The sequence below is a fragment of the Equus caballus genome, chromosome 29 (assembly GCF_041296265.1).
Source record: "Equus caballus isolate H_3958 breed thoroughbred chromosome 29, TB-T2T, whole genome shotgun sequence".
NCBI classification, from domain to species: Eukaryota; Metazoa; Chordata; class Mammalia; order Perissodactyla; family Equidae; genus Equus; species Equus caballus.
This window is the reverse complement of record NC_091712.1, coordinates 20,928,220-20,947,756: the sequence shown is the minus strand read 5'-3', so window position 1 is coordinate 20,947,756 and position 19,537 is coordinate 20,928,220. Positions and strand designations below refer to the sequence as shown.

Below are 19,537 nucleotides of genomic sequence, written 5' to 3'. Positions count from 1 at the left end.
GCACGTAAACCCTATATAGAGAAATTATAATGATGTGATAATACCCTCCATTTATTGAGCACCTATCAAATGCCAGGTACTGTGGTAGGTACTTTATACATTGTATATTATCTTGAAACCTTGTAGCAAACTTTACAAGGTATAACCCATTACTCTCACTTTGCAGATGAAGAAACTGAAGCCGAGAGTGACTGAGTCTGGATCTTACAGCAGTAAGTGGCAGAGCTGGGATTCTAACGTAGATCTGTTTAGCTTCAAAGCCAAAGTTCTCCCTAGTACACAGCGCAGAGTAATAATGCTTACTGTATTAGCTACTGAGAGAAGGTGTTTAGTGAAAGCGTTCATTTTAAAGTTATGTATTTTAACAGTTAGCATCATTTTCTCTTTTCCTCTGCTCTTAAAAGGTAGGTTGGTGGTCTAAGGTGATGAAATTCAACCCTAATACAAATGCAGTGCTCCCATATCATATCCCTTCCCAACCCAAGGAGAATTACAACATATAATGGAAGCTTCTGTTCTGCTTCTTTCTCCACCTGGTCAACTCTCAAAGGAAAACAAAATTCATATGATCATTGAGTTCTAGAAATTAACTTTTATTTTAAATCTGTCAAGAACTCCTGCAGTTATTAATTTTATTAAAATGATTACATATGGCAAAACAAAGAATAGAGGTAATTCTATTTCTCTACAACATAAATTATGAGTTAGATTCTCAGCTGCTGGCTCAGCATTGTTCAAGATTCTTTTAAAGGATTGGGGGGACTTTAATTTCCAGAAAATGTTAAAGCAGCAAAAGAAAAAATAAATTAAAAGTAATGGCAACTGGAGATTTGCCAAGGATGTGCTAATTATAAAATCTTCTTGATGTGTTTATAGGCTAGACTCCAAGCTTTGGTATTTTAAAAAAAATCATGTGACTAGCTGTCCTATATTGGCTTGTCATCTATAGTTTATAACATAGAACAAATTTGCTGATTCTTTTTAAAAAGATGGCAAAAATAAATTATGACTAATTCAAATAAAAAACAACCAGCATCCATTCATCTAACTGAAATATGTCAAAACAAAAACAATTTTATTAAAATATTTAATATCAGAATAACTTATAATAGTATGAAAAAGAGTGAAGTACTTGTCCTTAGTTTTCACTGACATGATCACATTTTGGCAAAACTGTTTTATAAAGATTCCAAAGTTTTTAATCATAGATCTGTAACTATTTATGGATATAAACCAAAAGAACTCATACTTCATCTGATCATACAGTCATAACTTACATATCTTGCTTTGCACTTACTGTTACTGCAAACAGCAATTTAGAAAACAAAGTAAAAATATATATATACAAAATATTTTTATATCAAATTATCTTCATTACACTAAATAAACCCAACCCCCAAATACTATGTTACATGAAAAAGTGTCCTACAATTTATATCAAGACTGATATTGTCCATACAGCAACCAGAGCAGCCTTTGGTTTTAAAAGCATTTTGCAAAATAAAGAAAAATGTCACCACATGGCTGCCCTACTGGCTCTCACTCACACTCACAAAAATGCTTTCCAGTTAAAAAAAATTACAAAATAGATTACATACCCAGAAAAAACATCCCACCATAAAAGAGTCAAGTCCTTTTTACTTCTCTGTAGCACACATACTCTATTTGGCATCTCCACTGTTTATTCGAGTTTCAAGTCTCCCCAAGCTGATTAGAATATTATTGTTTGATTGAAAAAGATAGTCTTTCTTGATATTGATTATTCTCACTCAATGATAGTCTAATTTAGAAACAAAATGTTCTTTCTTTGAATGCACGATTTCACATAATTTTTACTTTAATGTCCTACTTGGCAAAATTCAGACACTGTTGAATGTTTTGTTTTCCATATGTTTTAAATTTAAAAATCAATTTTATGTGTGTATATGTATATTCACATAGAGATACATTTCTTTCATTGTCTTGTTCTCATGCAATAAAAATTGTCCATCAGCAACTGTAATTTGAAATGAACCAAATAAAAGGTTTTTAGCCATTCCAAACGAAAAACAGTTTCCAGCACAAAGAACACGGAACTCTAATGCAAACAAGATTATGTTTTAAAACTAAACTATAGATTTAATTCTACACAGGAAAATTTTGAGTTCCTTATCTAATAAAGTGTTTGAAAACTTCAGCAAAACTTGAGAAAAATAAAATCCAAATCAATTGTGAAGGGCATTGTGGTGTTCTCAAGCAGTGCTTGGAAAAGTTTTCCCAATCACAATGGATTCACTGCGATTCTTCTTAAATGTACAATTATGGGATCACTGTACCTTTCATTTCGGAAGTTTATAACATAGATATGCAGGCAAGAGACATGCATAAAATTCTCACTGTCACTCTGAAAAGCACACTGAACAATTTTAAATACTGCAGACTTTTTTCTTTTAAAGGAACGTTTCATTTGGGCTGAATAGATTTCCAAGTTTTAACATGTGAATTATTGAATACATTTCAAGGGCTTTCGGCAGTCAGGGTTTCAGTCCTGGAATGGTTCGGCCCATCTGGAATGAGACACACAGTCTAATAAGCATTATGGCGTTGTCATTTTGAGGCATAGCTGCTCTACCATGCCCACGTTGTAGCTTATTTTCGGGAAGCAAGGCACTTACTGTAATGGCAATGCAGACATTTTATGCATAGTTTGAGTAACATAAAATAAGTTAATATTTGGGATTAAAGTGAGGTTTTTTTTATAATTTATATGTCTTTTACAGAAGCAACTAAGTGATATATTTAGGATAATCAAAAATAAGAAGAAGTTTGAAAGGGAGTCATTTTCACTCCTGTTTTGGCTCTTAGGATGAGGGTTTATGAAAAAACACTGATGTGAAGAACAGCCATAGATCAGAAAAGCAACAAACTCTTAAAACTGCTGAACCAGGGGCACTTTGACCGTCTTTACTTCTGCTATATGTGACGACTTCTGGATGATGCAGCTGGCGGTCCCCTGCAGCTTGTCTTTCCCCTGTGCAAGATTTGTCAAGGCCATCGCTGCATTGATCTCCTTCCAGTACGTGTCGTCCTTGTTCGGTCCCCTTCTATTAGCTGCACTGGATTTAAGCACAACAGAAAGAAAATGATCAAATTCACTGTAGTGTACGTAGAAAAATACCATCACTGAAAAGCACAAGTGGCAAATAAAAACAGAGTATGCCTCACCTGTCACCCTTATTGGATCCATTTTCCAGAGTGTCTGTAAAGAAAAGCAAAAATTCAATTATGTTCCATTCTTTTTTAATCTCAAGAGGTTCATCATTAATTACCAAGAATAAAAGTTTATCAGGAAATACGGCTGAGAATTATCTTTTTCACAAAGATCAAGTAGTTTAAATTAAGATGCAAAAAAAAAAAAAAACTCTTTGCAAAGAAGCGGGAGTGAGATGAGAATAGGTAATAAAGAATAGAAAGTAGACTTCATAAATATACAAAAATCTGAGGTGAATTTATTCTGAGAAATTGGGTCTTTTCATGAGGAGGCAAATGGTTTAGGGAAAAGAGTGCTAACTCTCGCTGGGGCCAGGTTCTGGTCTGGCCCGGCACTCACCTGCTGTGCGCCTTTGGGCAGATTACGATGCCCCCCAACGTCCGGGATGCAGTTTCCTCGACTATGAAACAAGAGAGTTCCTAGAAGATCTTCTGGGGGCCTCAGGCTCAACAGTCTGTGATTTCATGGGAATCAAACCGTCATCTCAGAAAAAAGACTGGCAAATTGTTCCCTCTCGCTACTTAGCAAATGGGTAACAGACCCAATGCTGACAGCAACTCAGGATTTCCTGGCAGATTAGAACAAGCAGGCACCAGTCTTCAAGCTCCAAACCAACTCCTCATGCTGCTGTTGCAGGAAATGAAAGTTAGGGTGTGACCTTTTGCTCCTGCACTCTCACCTTTGCTTTAGATTTGGCACTCAGAACACTAATGGCCACCAATACCACTTCCATATAAACAGAGATGAAATGAGTTCTTGATCTTGATGAAATCTCTCTAGGTAGCTCCTCTAGCTAAAGAATATGGTACTAGAAACATAAAAATAGACATAGTGGAGGGAAAGCTGTATGGAAGATAAAGAGGGGCAACCAGCAAGGTGCAGGAAAGGGGTCAGGAAGGGGGCTGGGACTGCCCATCAGCCTATGAGACTCCAAACCAGACAGTGGTTAAGTCACCACCATTAACAACCACCACCACCATTACCAAGTAGCACAGAACGAGGCACTGCGCCCACAGAGGAATCACGAAAGACACAACGTTTGCTCAAGGCCCTATTGTAGTTACATGGCCTATAGAAAGCTGTCTTTGCCTGCCCTCGGTCCTTTCTTTTTTTTACTTCCCCCATCCCAATACTTCTGAAGGCAATGTTTTCTCTCTATACTGCTCAAGGCTAGTTAGGCCACGCAGCACAATTTCCAGCTCTGCACTCTAAGAGAGTCAGGGAACTAGAAGAGACTTGAGAAAAAGAACACCGACATGATCATAATATAGTCCAACCAGGGCAAAATCTCCCAGGGAAGATGTGGTCAAGAGAAAATAATTACATGGCCATGTTGAGAAGGCAGCTAAACTTCGATGCCCTCTGTGAAGGAAAAGAATCAGGAAACCCTGTCAACACACCCTGAGTCAGGCGTTACAGTGTAGACCGGGAGACAATACTGGGTCACTATGAGCTCTTTGCACAACCCTTCACCTAAGGACCCAGGGAGCTTAAAAAAACAGGCAAGCAAACAAAACAAAAGCACTTAGTGAATAAACGATGAGGTTGTTATGAAGAACAAGCGAGATAATGTGTGCCTGGTCCAAAAGGGAACAACGAATGTTGGTTCCTTTCTTTGGTCTCCTGTCATTTTAGGGACCCTTTCGGGGAGATAACTGGATCTGTGAGCTGCTGGATGGTCACCCTCTGGATGTCCTGGCCCCTACTAGCTCAGCCTGGATGGTTAGCTACATCTCTGCTGCTTTTGATAATTTTGGAATTATAATATTACTTATGTAAATAGAGGAAAAGAACGACAACTTTTAATTCACAGAACTCTGACAATCCTAGTCGACAGATCACTTCCTATGTACCAGGCACTGTTCGAAGCACTTTATGTCTTAGCTTATTTAGCATCAGTGGCTCTGTGTGTGTTCGTTAAGTCAGTAACTGTAACTATAAATCTTCACTGAGTAATGACAGAGACAAGGTGCTACCAGGACAGAGAACGAGTCAAGGCCTTTGTTTAGAAGGAGGAAAGCCAGCAACATTGGACATTTTACAGAGAAAAAAAATGAGTTAGGCTTTTGCTCAGTTTTGCCCACAAATTGCAACAACTCTGTTGCCAAAGTGAAGCAATAGGTTATGGAGATATTTATTCAATGGAAAGACTTGGCAAAAGCAGAATAAGTTCCATGAAGCTTAAATAACATTGAGGGAAATAAAAAACTAGAATTTAGAAAAGCCCATGTAACTGATGCTCTGGCTCACAAGCGGAGTGCTCTCACAGATACACAGGGGACGACAGTCTGATTCCTACCTGAATCGTCAACCTGAGAGCCACCACTGCACAGATGACAAGAGGGAAGCCTGTGGTAGGAGGTACGTGATGGGTTACAGAACCCAGAAATGCCATAAATGAATGGGGCCTGGATGTGGGAGGAGAACATGTAATGCACTGTTAATGTCCACGGAGAGCTTCTATTTAAGATGAACAGTGAACTTGTGTGTCCTGCAGCCCCATGGACGGCTGGACGCAGCTAACACTCCCTGTGGCTGCCCCCTTGAACTCATTCCACGGAGAAACAAGTTTACGACAGCCAACTGTGAAATTATAAAATTCTGCTTACTCCTTGGGTGTATGTGTTTTACAGTTTGGTGCCTATGAAAATACCTTTGAAATGTAAAAACACAGACTCCAATCCTCGTCCAGGTAGTCTTAATTAGTTTCACGAATTTCAACAATGTACTCGGCAGTATTCAAAAGACTGAATTCTATATTTTATTTCTAAGGGAGATGGGCACGTTCCATGTAATGACATTAGGTGTGGATTCAGTTTCCTTTCCCAGCAACAGAAGGAAAGATTCATAAAAAAGTAATGAATAGAAGAAACAATTTGCTTCTCCATCAATGGTCAATGCTAAAAAACACAGCATGTAACAAAGCTCAGTGTCAAAGATTTCAAACCAACCAGAAAAAGCTGACTACTACCACTTTGAGGGGGGTGTCTCTATGTCCAGAGTGGTTTTGGTTCAAAACATAAACTGGTGTTAGAAGGGCACGCTTTTCCTGTTGCTGTTATTGGTGGGCTGCCCGGTGTCACTAGGATATTACACGTCCAAAAGCCACCTCCTGTGTTCTAGTTCCCAGAAGAACTAGCAGAAGGAAGATAGCAAACAGGGGCCCTCTTACTGTGAAACATTGGTGCTTTTGTAGGAAAGCAAAGGGCTAGAAAGATCTGGAAGTTTGGAGAGATTTTTCTTCTATACGTTATGCTAGGGAAATGCCCCAGCTATTTTAGAGAATGATATCATCTGAGAGGAACTCAGAAAATTTACAATCCACTCATTATATGAAGTAATCGTACTCCACATGAAGGTGTTTTTTTCTTAGGCTCTTTTCCTTTGAAGTATAAACCTGCCGGCTCTTATCTGGTTCAAGTATTTTGTGTTTTTTCAGCCAAGAGACAGTATTTACGGAGTGGTGGGTCTATTGTCCCATCCGGGTGCTCAGGAGGCTCAAGGCCACTTCTGCCCACTGCAGACAGGTGGTCTCACTGGCAGCCCTCCGGAAGTGGCACGCAGCATCTCAAGAAACAATCTCAAGGGAGAAGGAAGGACTCCGAATGCTGCTGAAGAGAGGGAAATCAGAAGTCTGAGCTGGAGCAGACATTCACTGCTGTTAATTAACATGCACAGACTTGGGGTCTGACTGCCCTACATTCGGCCCAGCTGCATCTCTTACTCTTCAAGTAGCTTGGCTCAGCCTCTCCAAAGTCGAAGCTAAAATGCCTTTTTAGATTCTAAGGTTCCAAAAATCAGCTACGCTGTCAATTACCATAAAAGCAACTGGTTGGCAGGAACAACTTACTCACCCAGCCAAAAGAGCGTGTTTTAAGACCAAAAAAGAAAAGGAAAGAAAAAAAGAGATGCGTAGTTAGAAAAATCTTGGATGCTGTAAAACCCAAGCCATGTTAAAACTTAAACTGGGGTTATCCTCAGTTTGGACATGTGTTTCCTTATAAAGTTAAGTAGAGAAACAATTATATAGAAAATTCAGTTCTGCACGTCACGATGTGTAAGCATGAGGCACTCTGGGCAAAGTGTCCATTCAACTTTGATAAAGGCAAGTTAGAGACATTAATTCTGATATATATTCCTGAAGTAATACGTATAATCATAAAAGGAGACAAAAAATGGAGTCAAATCTTTTGCTCTGAGATTTTTTTCGAATTTAGTCAATAAGCCCTGAAATTAGGAATGTTCTTAAATGTTCCACAAAATACTACTCACACCCTGAAATGTAAATAAAATTAAGATTAAAAATATGACTATTTTAAATCAATCTAAAACTCATATATTATATGTTTCCCTAAATTAAAATGGAGAGAGAGCTCCAGATTCTTGACAACTGCGCTTCCTCACACTCAGTTTTGGGGCTGTTACTGGTGACAGCAGGTGTGGACAGACAGGGTTTAGTGTGTTTCTGATGTCAGAGGTCCTGAGTGCCCCCAGGACAGCGGGTCAGTTTCTGGAGTTATGTACATACTTGGAACAGGTGAGATAAAGAACAAGATTCTTGTTAGTAGGGCAGATATAAAACCTCACTGAAGAGTCTGAAATATGGATTGCTCCAAATTTGTAGCACTTTCCACCAAATGGACAAGCAATGCCCTGCTCCCATGGCTGGTCTCTCTCTCAACTTCCCCACGCACTAGATCCAGGCCGGGCTCACTCACAGGCCTACAGACCGGTTCCCCTGCGGCTCTACGTTTCTTTCCTTTTGAAAGTAGCTTTTGTTGTTTTTCTCTAACAAGAAAGTAATACAGCTTCACTGCCAAAGATCTAGGAAAGAGTGTAAAAGAGAAAATAGAAGGCATTTAGGGATAACTAACGTTAACATGTGGATATGTGGCCTTCCAAGCAAGTTTCTATACATTTTTTTAAAAGGGGTCATTCTTGTGCATGTTTCATACCTAGCTTTTTCCACTGAACTACTTTCGCCTTACCCTTTGTTAATAAATAAGATAATAATCTACCATTTGGCCTTCCCTGATGCGGCAGTGGTTTTTGCCTGTGAAACAGAAACAGCTTGAAAGAATTCAAAATCCAGCTTCATCCAGTTTGAACTTGAATATTAAGAGACTCAAATGTTACAAGAAGGGGTTATCTTTACAATAACAATTGCTAACACTGACTGAATGCTTATTCTTATGCCAGACACCATGCCGGGAACTCCACAAATGTTATCTGGGTAAATACTTAGAGTCACCCTGTGACACAGCACCATGGCCCTCATTTACAAATGACACTGTCACTTACAGGGTCCAGAAACTTGCAAAGGACTCAGGCAATGGGGGCTGAGACTTAGCTCCAGGTCAGCCGGCTCCGAAGGTCCCGGTTTTAACGGCTGAGTGATTGCTGTGGATAAAGCCACGTTCCAGGACCAGGGCAAGCCCTAATGCATTGTTTACACGGAAAGCCTGAGGGATGATAACCTATTAAATCCCTTTTCTGTACTTTTTGCTAGTATTTTAGACGATAGAGATACAAAAAAGACTGTTTTCCTCCTCATGATTTAATCCTTAATATCAAAAAATTTGTCCAACTCACAAAACAGGGCATCTAAGATCTTGAGCTCTCCTCACACGTTAATTAGAGTGACATTTTGATAAATGTGATATTCCTGTAGTCACTCTTCTATCACCCGGAGTGACTGCTGTTCCATAACTCCTGGACAGCTGTTGCTGCATCACTTTGAGAGGAAATTTTTGTCATTATCCTCTCTTTGGGGTACTTAGAGCTTTTGAATGAGTGAAGATAAATCATTCTAAGTGTTTTTCCCAAAAAGCAAGGGAAAAAACACATCCAAGAACCTGTAACACATCTGCTGATGACTAAACTGCTTCTTCCAGTCCCACTGACCAAACAGGAAGTTCCACTTTAAAACTTCGGCCTGACAGGCAGAAGTTGCAGCTTACGCTTGGTGAACATCAGGGCTGCCCTCACGGAAGAGGTGTTGGAGCCTGGGTTTTGTGAGCCTCGAGAAGGGGGAGCTTTGCAAGCTTTCTGAATAGAGAGAATTATGAAATGCAACCCACCTCATCTTCATGGATGGATCTAGCTTTGTTTTTTGTTTTTTTCCTTTTGTAATATACTAGCTAAATTATTTATCCTAGGGCCTTAAAGAATGAGCGGCTTCCAAAATCATTTCGGAGTCTGAAGAAAAATCTTTTCCAAAAATCAGGCCAGTGTTTCTTCCAGCTATGACTTTCACCATCTGGCCAAAGGTTCTTTTCCTTCCTGCCACCTCTCATGTGGGCTGGCCTCTCGCTATGGCTAATGATGCCCAGATGTCCTGGATCCACAGGGTCCCCACCTTCAGCTGTCTTTCTGTCAATGCATTCTCCCATTTATCTCCTGCTAGAAAATAAAAATTAGCAATCACACCCTCTATTCTGGACCATAGTGAAGAGCTCCCTGGTTAGGATGGGGGTAGGCTGACATCTCAAAGCTGTCAGGAGAGGTTGTATTTCCATTAACAACAACAGAACATCTTTATTGTTCCAGGAGTACCCACATCTGTGGGTAAACCTGTAAGAGTGTCACTTGACTCATCTGTCAGGGAGCTATAGCCTTAACGGTTTTCCTTATTATGCAGATCTTACGTTCTTGAGGCTGGTGGCTCCTTATTAACTCCCAGCTGTATCTTTGTTCCTCTGAAATGCACAGCTATTCTGACCTCATCATTCTGGGCTGAAGGACTAAAGGAGTAGGAAGTGGGATTTGTAACTCGAAAGTAACTTTTCAAATAAGCAGAGAGCACCCAATTATAATGTTTTAACTTCACTTTCAATCTTTTTCACTAAATATAGTCAATATTCTTGATGCTAAGTTATTCTGCACAGCCCCATCTACCAAGATTGCTCCTCTGTGATCTCAAAGGCTCCACCTTCCTGAAGTCTAAAACTTTCAGTCTGCAACTTCACTTTGAAGATTAGAATGAAGTCTATGGGGAGGAAATTGTTGGTGAGTGACCAGAAAAGGGGTCTGGAAATGTTAAATATTCTCATTTCTACTTGCAGCTTGTCGTTATTAACTATGAGGGTGGTCTGGTATGAGGCATAGAGCAGTGTAGTGCAGTGGTTGGAGCCCAGACCCCGAAACCAGACAGCAGAAGTTGGACCCCTGCCCTGCTACTTACTACCTGTATGACAGCTGGCCAGCTGCCTGACTTCTCTGTGCCTCAGCTTTCTCACCTATAAAATGCCGCTAACACTACTAGATTCAGAAGGTTCTTAGGAGGATCACATGATTTCATATTTTCTAAAACACTTAGAAGAGAGCTTGAGTACATATACCAAGCACTATATACATTCTTGTTAAGTAAAAAAAAAGCCCTTCTCTCTCACTTTATTTTTTACATCTAGAACATGGGGTTGAATGCATCACCAGAAAAATTAGTATTGTTCAGAGATTTAATATGAAAACCATTATGTAAGGATGAAATATTTTAACTCTGGGCAAAGCCCATCAGCTCAGATTAATGGATTAAGTGTGCAGAATCTATCATCTTCAAAAACAAAATCGCTTTTCTGATGTTATTTTGTGCCAAAGTACCACAACATGCCAAGACAGAGCATTGGAGCCACATTAAAGAGTATCCACTAGCTGTAAGTGTCTAATGGATTTTGTTACTTCATTTTCTCAAGGGGAATATTGGGGATGTTACCCAAAATGTTTCATCCATGAAAGCTAGGTTTCCAGCCAAAGTCTCAGAAAATGACTTCCTAACTATGCATGAATAACGTCTCTGTGTTGCAAGGAGCATTAATTGTTTGTGTAAGCACTCTTTTCTACATGCGAGTTGGGCTACTAGTTCTGAAAACTGGATGGACTTACTCTGATTTTTAGCTAAACTTTAATTTTGTCCCCATATCCCAATATTGATATTCATCCTCGAAGTTCTTTAAGAGCACAAGGGCTCACCCGAGATCAACTTTAGAGCTGCCACACTGCAGTTCTAGAAGGTTGACTTGTTTAATAAATACATAGCTGAATGGTGTTAGGTTACAAAGTACTAATAGGACTTTCTTCAGCAAAAAGGCCTTTTAAATGGAAAAATGTGCATTTGTAATAATCTGGAAATTGGCTAGAATCCATGTATTTTTGAGCTCTTTAGTATCTCCGAAAAACCATCAAAAAAGTGTTTTTCCTTTGATATATGAACTGCAGTGTATCTTTGCATTGGCTCACATTATTACCATGCTTTTCAAACTCCTTAAATTACCATCTCCAGAAATGACACTTCAGACTAGGAGATCTTGGTGTTAAACCTGTCTGACTGCGTTAGCACCAGAAATGACACAATAACAGAGATGACGTTCACAAACTTCTTGGATCTTTCCGAAGAGTAGCAAATGACAGTTTCTCTACTGACAGTTCATCTGCTGTATTTATTAATAGAAAAGAAACATATTTTAGACATAAGATGAACAGTATTACCAGACCTTCTTCTACATTTCAAATACATTTCAATGTTCTTAATATGCTTAAAATGTTAAAACTGTACTTGGCATGTCAGTGTCCTCTGTTCACACATTTCTACATTTAAAGGTTCTGTGATTTTCTGCTTTTAATTTCAGAAACAGTCATTTAAAGTCTAAACTGGGGTGGGGAGGGACTTTGAAATGAAAATTGGGAAGATTTTTGACAATGGTATTGAAAGGCAGGAGAAGTTAAAAAGGAACTCAGCATAAAGGTGGGGTAAATGCCCTGCCAGGCCTTGGCTATCATTGGAGGTCCAAGAGCACCCCTAGTCAAGAGGTCTTCTGACCAAGAGAATACCAAATAACCCCTCTCCCCTCTAAATCTTGCCAGAGACGTCCACTCTAAAATTTGTCTGGGCATCTCCGTCCCAAACCATTTATTAAATTCCAATACATACATATCTTATTCCACTATTATCATCTAAATTTGGAATACAAAAGATTTCTAGAATGAATTAGGGGATAAGTTGCTTAAACCTAACGAGTTGATCTATTTGGGGAGAAAACAAAAACATTTTACAGATCAAAAACCACTTCTTTGTACAATAATTTATCTAAGCAGAGATGTGTGCTGGGACCATAGGAAAACAGCTGACTCACTATTTAAATGACCTTGGGTGAGTTATTTACGCATGCTGTGTCAAAGCATCTTCACCAATAAAATGGGGATCGTAGTAACACCTACTTCCCGGGGGTGCTGTGAGGATTAAATGAGATGTTAAGTGCAAAGCTCTTGAAACAGTGCCTGGCATGTGGTAAAGGCTATGGTGTTATGATTCCTGACATAAAGAAACGATGCTGTCAGTTATCCTTCATTAGTCACTGAGGCCACTCCAAGTTCCATGGAGGCACTAAGCCCCATACAAGGTTTCTACTATCACCCCCTAGCCTCGAACTTATCCTCTTAGGATGGTGTAGAGAAGAGAATAAAGTTCACAGGGGCAATTCTCCAAAAGACAGGTTCCTGGACCCCATCTCTGAGGCTGTGATTACACAGGTCACAGATGCGGCCGAGGAACCGTGTTTGGACAAGCGCCCCAAGTGTTCTGATGGAGATAGTGAGGGGGCTGCCCCATGAGAAACACTGCTGTGCAGCATTAGAAGTAGACTGCTTTTAGTAAAGAAGCATGCTGGAAATCTTGGGTGTTCATTCAAGTGTAGCAGCACGAGGCAGTAGTTCTTTGGTACATTTCAAAAATCGTTACGGATTTCTCCTATTCCAGCAAAGGTCAAATGACAGTCCTAAGGCAGTATCTAACGAACCGAGTTCTTGAGTCTGCCTTCATGTGAGTAGCAGATATAACACTTTTATAGGAAAACATTATTCAGAAATGGGTGACTCCAGCTTAAAAAATACTTTTTATTGTCTATTTTTGCTTAAACATGAATACCACTAAAAACATTTTTGGGACGGGGCAGGGTTAAAACACTTCACTTTATTTGCATTACTTTCCCCAGTTATCATAATTTTTGCTATGCTATGACATGCGATTCAGGGAGAGTCATTACAAATGTAAACTTCAGAATAAAGGAACCCAAGATTTTTAGGGTAATGTATTACAGAATACTTCAGAATAATCAAATTGCCTTCTTCTAATTGGAACAGCTACGGTAATAATATACTGTTATAAGATCTGTGTTTTCTGTTTTGAAAATAAACATGTTGGCCCAGCTCTATATGGCTGTGACGGTGAGGCCTTTTATTTTTTTAAGTCTCGTATTTTTTTTATCTTTCCTTTGGGAAAATAGGGTGACAAATAGTGATCCACATGGGGTCATCAAAAACTAATTATTCAACCTAACAGAATTTTTTCTTTCTAGGGTAGGATAATAAGCTTTTATAAACTAAAGTAAACTTAGTTTCTGTTGCCCTTAGTAGAATATTATATTCAGGCCTGCCTCAAAAGAACAGAGCATTGTTTTATTACACACTGACACACTGATGAGGTTTAACAAACAGTTTTTGGTGATTTTTAATCTGTTATTTTTGTAGCAGCCCTGAGAGGTAGCTGGAGCCATATGATCTCGAAAGAGGAACAGGGAAAAGGGGTACAGAACTGCCATGCAAACAACTTGGCCACCACTAGGACCAAATCACTAAAATAGAGCGCAGGGCGTGGAAGGTGGTGGGGAAGGGGGATCCAGAGGGCCTTGTCTAGGACCTGCTGATGGCTTTGCTTTTGAACAGCAGCAGAATGTTAGAGGATCTGGGATCAAAGGGCTGCAGAGGACCAAAGTGCTAATGGTAGCCATCTCGAAGCCACCTACAGGTCCAGGGACAGGTCGTGAACTGAGAGGGACTCTTGGCTGGGTGTCTGCTAGAGGGTGAGCTGAGTTCATTCCATCCCAGAGCATGTGGGGTCATCTTGTGCTGGGACCACCGCTGCCAATGCCTACCCAAATTAGACGTAGCAAGTCTACTACAATAACAAGGCCACACCACAGCCTTGAGAATGTAAGATTTGGGAGCGGTATTTGTGGGCATCACAAGATACTAAAAATACAGTACTTAAGCATAAAGCAAAGAAACCACGGAGAAAGAGACTAAGTACTCTAATGATCTTAGATTTAAAAAACTACCAGAGCTCAGTGACTACCAGGAAAAGTGAACGAGTACAATATACAGAAAAGTTCTTGCAGAGTCATTTCATGGAAATTTAAATACAAAAGAGCGGCATGTTCACACGATTTACATATATTTAAATGCAAGCAGCTGTCATACATATTGTCTTACAAATGTAATATGCTGTTACAAGTAAATAAGACACCTTAAAAATAAAAGAGAAAACATTTTTGTTGTAGACATCAAAAAAGACTGATTTAGAGAAAGGGACAATGAACCTAACACTGTTTTTGGACTAAAAGCAACCCTCTGCTATTCCTTATATTTTCTACCCTTTCCCATACTTTTTGATGACTTTAGAGAGGAATGTAATATTTTAACAATCAATAATATAAGCCAACTTTAAAATGAGAGAGAGGGAAAGGTAGAAAGCTGTGCAAAAAAGAAAAAAAGCAAAAATTACATTTTCCAGGACAAATCAGATCCACTTACCCACACTTTTGATTTTGGTGATGGAATATACTACACATACCCAAAAGTGATTTAAAAATTATATCCCCCAATTCTAAATTCTCTCCAGACATCCAGAAATAGGTGGTGAATGAGCAACGAGAAGAAGATAGTAGTTATTGCTTTGAATCAAAATATTATACAAAAGAGCCTGGCTCTCATACGCAAGAGAAAAACAAAGTACATATTTTCATTATGGAAGCACAAAAAAGTTGCGTTTCTTTTTGGGGGTATAACAGCCAGGAAAATCATACATTCCTTGCAAGATTCCCAAGCTCTTGCAGGCAAGTGGCCTTTTCCCCTCCCTAAAAGGCTGTGGGAGTTCTAGTCACTTTTCCACACTTAGGAGATGGAAGCAAGAGAGGTTGATTTACGCCAGCCTTGGATTCGTGGGCAGAATAGTTTCTCACAAGCAACCAAGAGCTGTGAAGGCCCCGGAACCTAGAAACGTGCCCTAGCACCATTGCTTGTGATGTCCTCTGTTATTTCACATGTCCATCCAGTTAGATGCACACCCAGTTAATGCCCACCAGGAGCACACCACTCTCTGTTATGCATACGGTTTGCACATGGGTCCATGGCCAAGAGAACTGAAGGCATCTACTGCACACAAGAGGAGAAACCATTTCCCAGGCCACCCACAATGGGAGCTGAGTACAAGATGTTACAAAACACACATGAAGAAGCAAGCCATTGTTTCAGGCAGCATTTAACTGCACAGTGCTCAGCACAAGATGAGAATAGGAGGTGGGAAGGCAGAGTTGGTCACTACACCTTTTTAGAAAAAGTATTTCTCTTATTTCCCAAACTCCAAGCAACTGGATACATTGTCCAGCTGATTTTCAGCTTACTTTAGGAGGTTTAAAAGTCAACTTATAAGATGGAGAGTTTATTAGACAATGTAATATATAAATTTTTACTTGGACAAGAAGATGCACAAAAAGTACTGTGAGCGAAAGGAACAAGGAATTTGTATTTTTTTTTTTTTAAAGATTTTAGTTTTTCCTTTTTCTCCCCAAAGCCCCCCAGTACATAGTTGTATATTCTTCGTTGTGGGTCCTTCTAGTTGTGGCACGTGGGACGCCGCCTCAGCGTGGCTTCATGAGCAGTGCCATGTCCGCGCCCAGGATTCGAACCAACGAAACACTGGGCCGCTTGCAGCGGAGCGCGTGAACTTAACCACTCGGCCACGGGGCCAGCCCCAAGGAATTTGTATTTTGTGCTGACTTCTAGGAGCTCACAGAAGAAGAATAAAGACATGAAAGATGAGTGATGATGAAAATGTGTTTAATTAATTATTCACATGATTAATCATTGTAATAATAAAAATAACTGGCAGGGCTAGGAAAAGCAGAAAGTGGGTCCAGAAATGGAACAAAGATGATTATTTTTATACTGAAGAAAAGAGGAAGTAATGGGTGTTGCGGGGGGCAAGTGTTGGAAGCATCTATCAAAAGGCTGCTTTACAAATGGGAGTCAAGAGTTTATGATTAATTGAAGAATTATTCAAATGGAAATTCCATGCTAACTTCAGTAGTCTTTGAGGCACAGAAAGAGAAAGAGAATAACCAGTTACTCAAATTCCTACAGCTGCTCTTTAATGGGATTTATGCCTTTTTTAGGTTTATCTTGAATTGAGAAATTGAGCACACTGCTTCACTGGTAAACAGTGCCACCTGTGAAGGAGGGATTTACTTAAGCACGCTTTATTCCTCCCACACTAAGGTACACTGGAAAGAGAGCAAATTTGGAACCAGAGAGCTTGGAGTCTGAATCTTGGTTCTGCTGCTTATCAGCATGTGGTTTGGGTCAAATCACTTAATTTCTCTGAGTCTCATTTTTTTCCTCATCTGTAAAATAGGTATAAAATATTGAATAATGAAGACTGTTGTAAAAATGAGAAATAATCACTGTGAGATACTAGGTACCCAGAAATACTCAATAAATAGCAGCTACAATTATTCCATAATTGCGAATACTCTTTTTATAATGGCAGCAAACTGTTGATGAATGTTGAAGACCTAGCTTGAAATGGAACAGATAACAAGTAATACAACAGTTCAAAATAGCTTTTGTACTTGAATTGTCTAAGCTAGCTCAAGGACAGCCATGTTATGTCTAGGATGCTCTAGTGTGGAAAATTCTCAAAAGAGCAAGACTGCATGCTGTGGACGCTTCAGTTTTGCAATGGCTGGGAGAAGGTCACTTAAGTAGCCATAACATGCAAAATATTAGGATGGCATCTTTGATGAGAATGTGCATGCCGAGACAAATTCCAGGATTATGCCAGCAACTGGTCTTCTGCCTTTCACTTTTGGGGTCGGTGCCTATAACCCCTTTTGGACTAGCAGCTTACATGATACTCATGAAAACATATAGGTATGTTAAGAGTGTTTAATCTTAATTGCTTGGAGAAAGTTTTAAATATGAAGGTCCTTACTCAAGAGAGAATATGGGATGTGAATGTGGGGGAACAGCTTCGGAAATTCCCAATTCTTAAAGCTACCTCTCTAATCTCTGTTATTAAAAATTTTCTATGAAGATGTAAGTAACTGATACTTATCCTTTTCACAAGGAATAAAATAACTACTTAAAACACATATTACCTAAAAGACCTTAATTATATCACTGCCTCATCCTAAACAACTTGGTATTCTTAAATTCTTAGATTGACTGCAGTAAGAATATATAGATTATTGCAAACACTCACGATATTTTACAGAGACAACAATTACAATAAAAAGTTCTTCCAACTGCATGGCAGAATGGGAGGGATACTTGATTTCCCTTGGAATTTTTTTGCCATCTTTGGATGCCTGGTGCTTTGATAGAGAATGTGCAACCACATTACAGTGAATCTGAACTTATCCAAGTGAAAACCAAATTATCTTTTTGTGAGTGTCAAATGGAAAATTATACTTTGTACATAGCAATTTATCCCCCTTCTGCCCCTTTCTGGGCATAATTAAGGGCCAGGTCAACTTCACACAATTCATGGTGAAGACAACAATATTTATTGAGCATTCTGCAAGTTATACATGTGCAATTAATCTCATTTCTTTTTTGGGCACAATTATATCATTTCCCCCATTTTACAATGTGGAAATTGAGACTCAGAAAAGCTGACTGACAAGTCCAAGACCAAATTGTTAGTAAACAATAGGGCAAGCACTAGAAGCCAGATCTTCTCATTTTAAGTGCAACAAGATTTGTTCTTCTCTATGCTGTCTTCATTAATTCATTCACAGGTTCATGGGTTCATTCAGCAAGCATTGATTGAATGTATCCTATATGCCAGGCACTGTGACAGGCTAGAAATACGAATTACAAATGGATCTCATCTCCAAGCCACTCACAGTTTGGTAAATAAATGACAAGAGCTCAGGATGGGAAGTGCTGTGGGAGCGTGGAGAGGAGTGACAGTGGCAGGGGCAGGGGGATGGTGATCCAGAAAGGAGTTCCAAAGGCCATGATACCCTTGGGGCAGCAGGGCAGAGGCCCTGGGCAATTGGTTCCAGCAGCAGGCAGCTTCCTCCATTCATCCCAGCGGGTGCCACCAACATTACCATTACCTGAGTGCCAAGACAGGGAAAATGGGGAGGCATGGTCTGAGGTAAGATGAGCAGGCTTTCTGAGGTGAAGATGGGGAAAAGCTTTCCAAGTAAAGGGAACAGCTGGATGAGGGCACAATGTCATACATGGCACAGCTCCTCTGGGGAACTTTCTGGCGTAGCTGAAATGGATGAGTCATGTGAAGGGGCAATTTGGAAATGAACAGAGGTATTAGCAGAGGCCAGGCATTGAGGGGTTTATGGTTTTGGGGGCCAAGAGAAAGAATGTGAACTCTATCCTGAAAGGTATGGGGAATGACTAAAGGATATTTTACAGAGACATGATCAGATTTGGATTTTAGACAGATCCCTTTTGCCTCAGTGGAAGACTAGATTAGAGGAGCCAGGAGGGAATGTGGCAGGAACCTAAGACAGACGTGAGAAGTCCTGGATTAAGGAAGTAGCCGTGTGGATGGCAAGGCAAGATGTGAGAGATATCAAGGGGCAGACTTGTTGAATGACTAGATGGGGTTTGAGAGCGGGAGGCAGGAATCTGTACCATCTCTCAGATTTCCGCCTTGGAGACTGGGTGGACGGTGAAGGCATTCTCTGAGTTAGGGGAAAAAAGAGGAAGAGCAAGTCTCCCTTTGGAGGAGGCAAGCCATACTGAACTTGATTTTGATATGATGAGAGTATGAGGTGCTCTGAGGATCTTCAAGTGTGTATGTCGATGTAATCTTATAGATGTATGATGGCACCCTTAACAAAAAAGAGAAAGCCGTGTTGCTGGATTGCTTAGCAACATATTTAGAAATATTTTGATATTTTTTTCTCAAAGCATTCATTTTAACATGGAAATTCATCAGCATATAGAAAAAAGAGGGATGCAAATAAATAAATAAGTGAGGATGGGTCTTACATAAATCTAACTACAGAACAGTATTTTAGCACGTAGATCTAAATATTTTCCCATATGCTCAACTAATATCATTCAACAGGTGACTTGAAAAAAAGGGGGAGATACCAAAGTCTTGAAAAATGAATTATTTAAAAATCTTCATTGTCACACACCCTTAATACATACTGCATTTACTCTCAGAAGGAAGTGTACACCCGAAGGGTGAAGGGGAAAGAA

General features: G+C 39.7%; 1 protein-coding gene across 4 annotated transcripts in view; it reads right to left on the bottom strand.

The window, feature by feature from the left end:
* Positions 1–572: 572 nt before the first annotated feature.
* The window catches only part of MKX (mohawk homeobox), a 63,350-nt gene continuing 44,385 nt past the window's right edge, over positions 573–19,537 (bottom strand). For 3 of the 4 annotated variants that reach the window (XM_023632370.2, XM_023632371.2, XM_023632372.2), the window contains exons 6-7: positions 3,205–3,238; positions 573–3,095 (exon numbers count right to left, since the gene is read on the bottom strand). In XM_023632370.2, coding sequence (XP_023488138.2) covers positions 2,909–3,095; positions 3,205–3,238 — 221 coding nt within the window. In that variant the 3' untranslated portion in view covers positions 573–2,908. The remainder of the gene's footprint in view (positions 3,096–3,204; positions 3,239–19,537) is intronic. The other variant, XM_023632373.2, reaches the window with a different exon arrangement.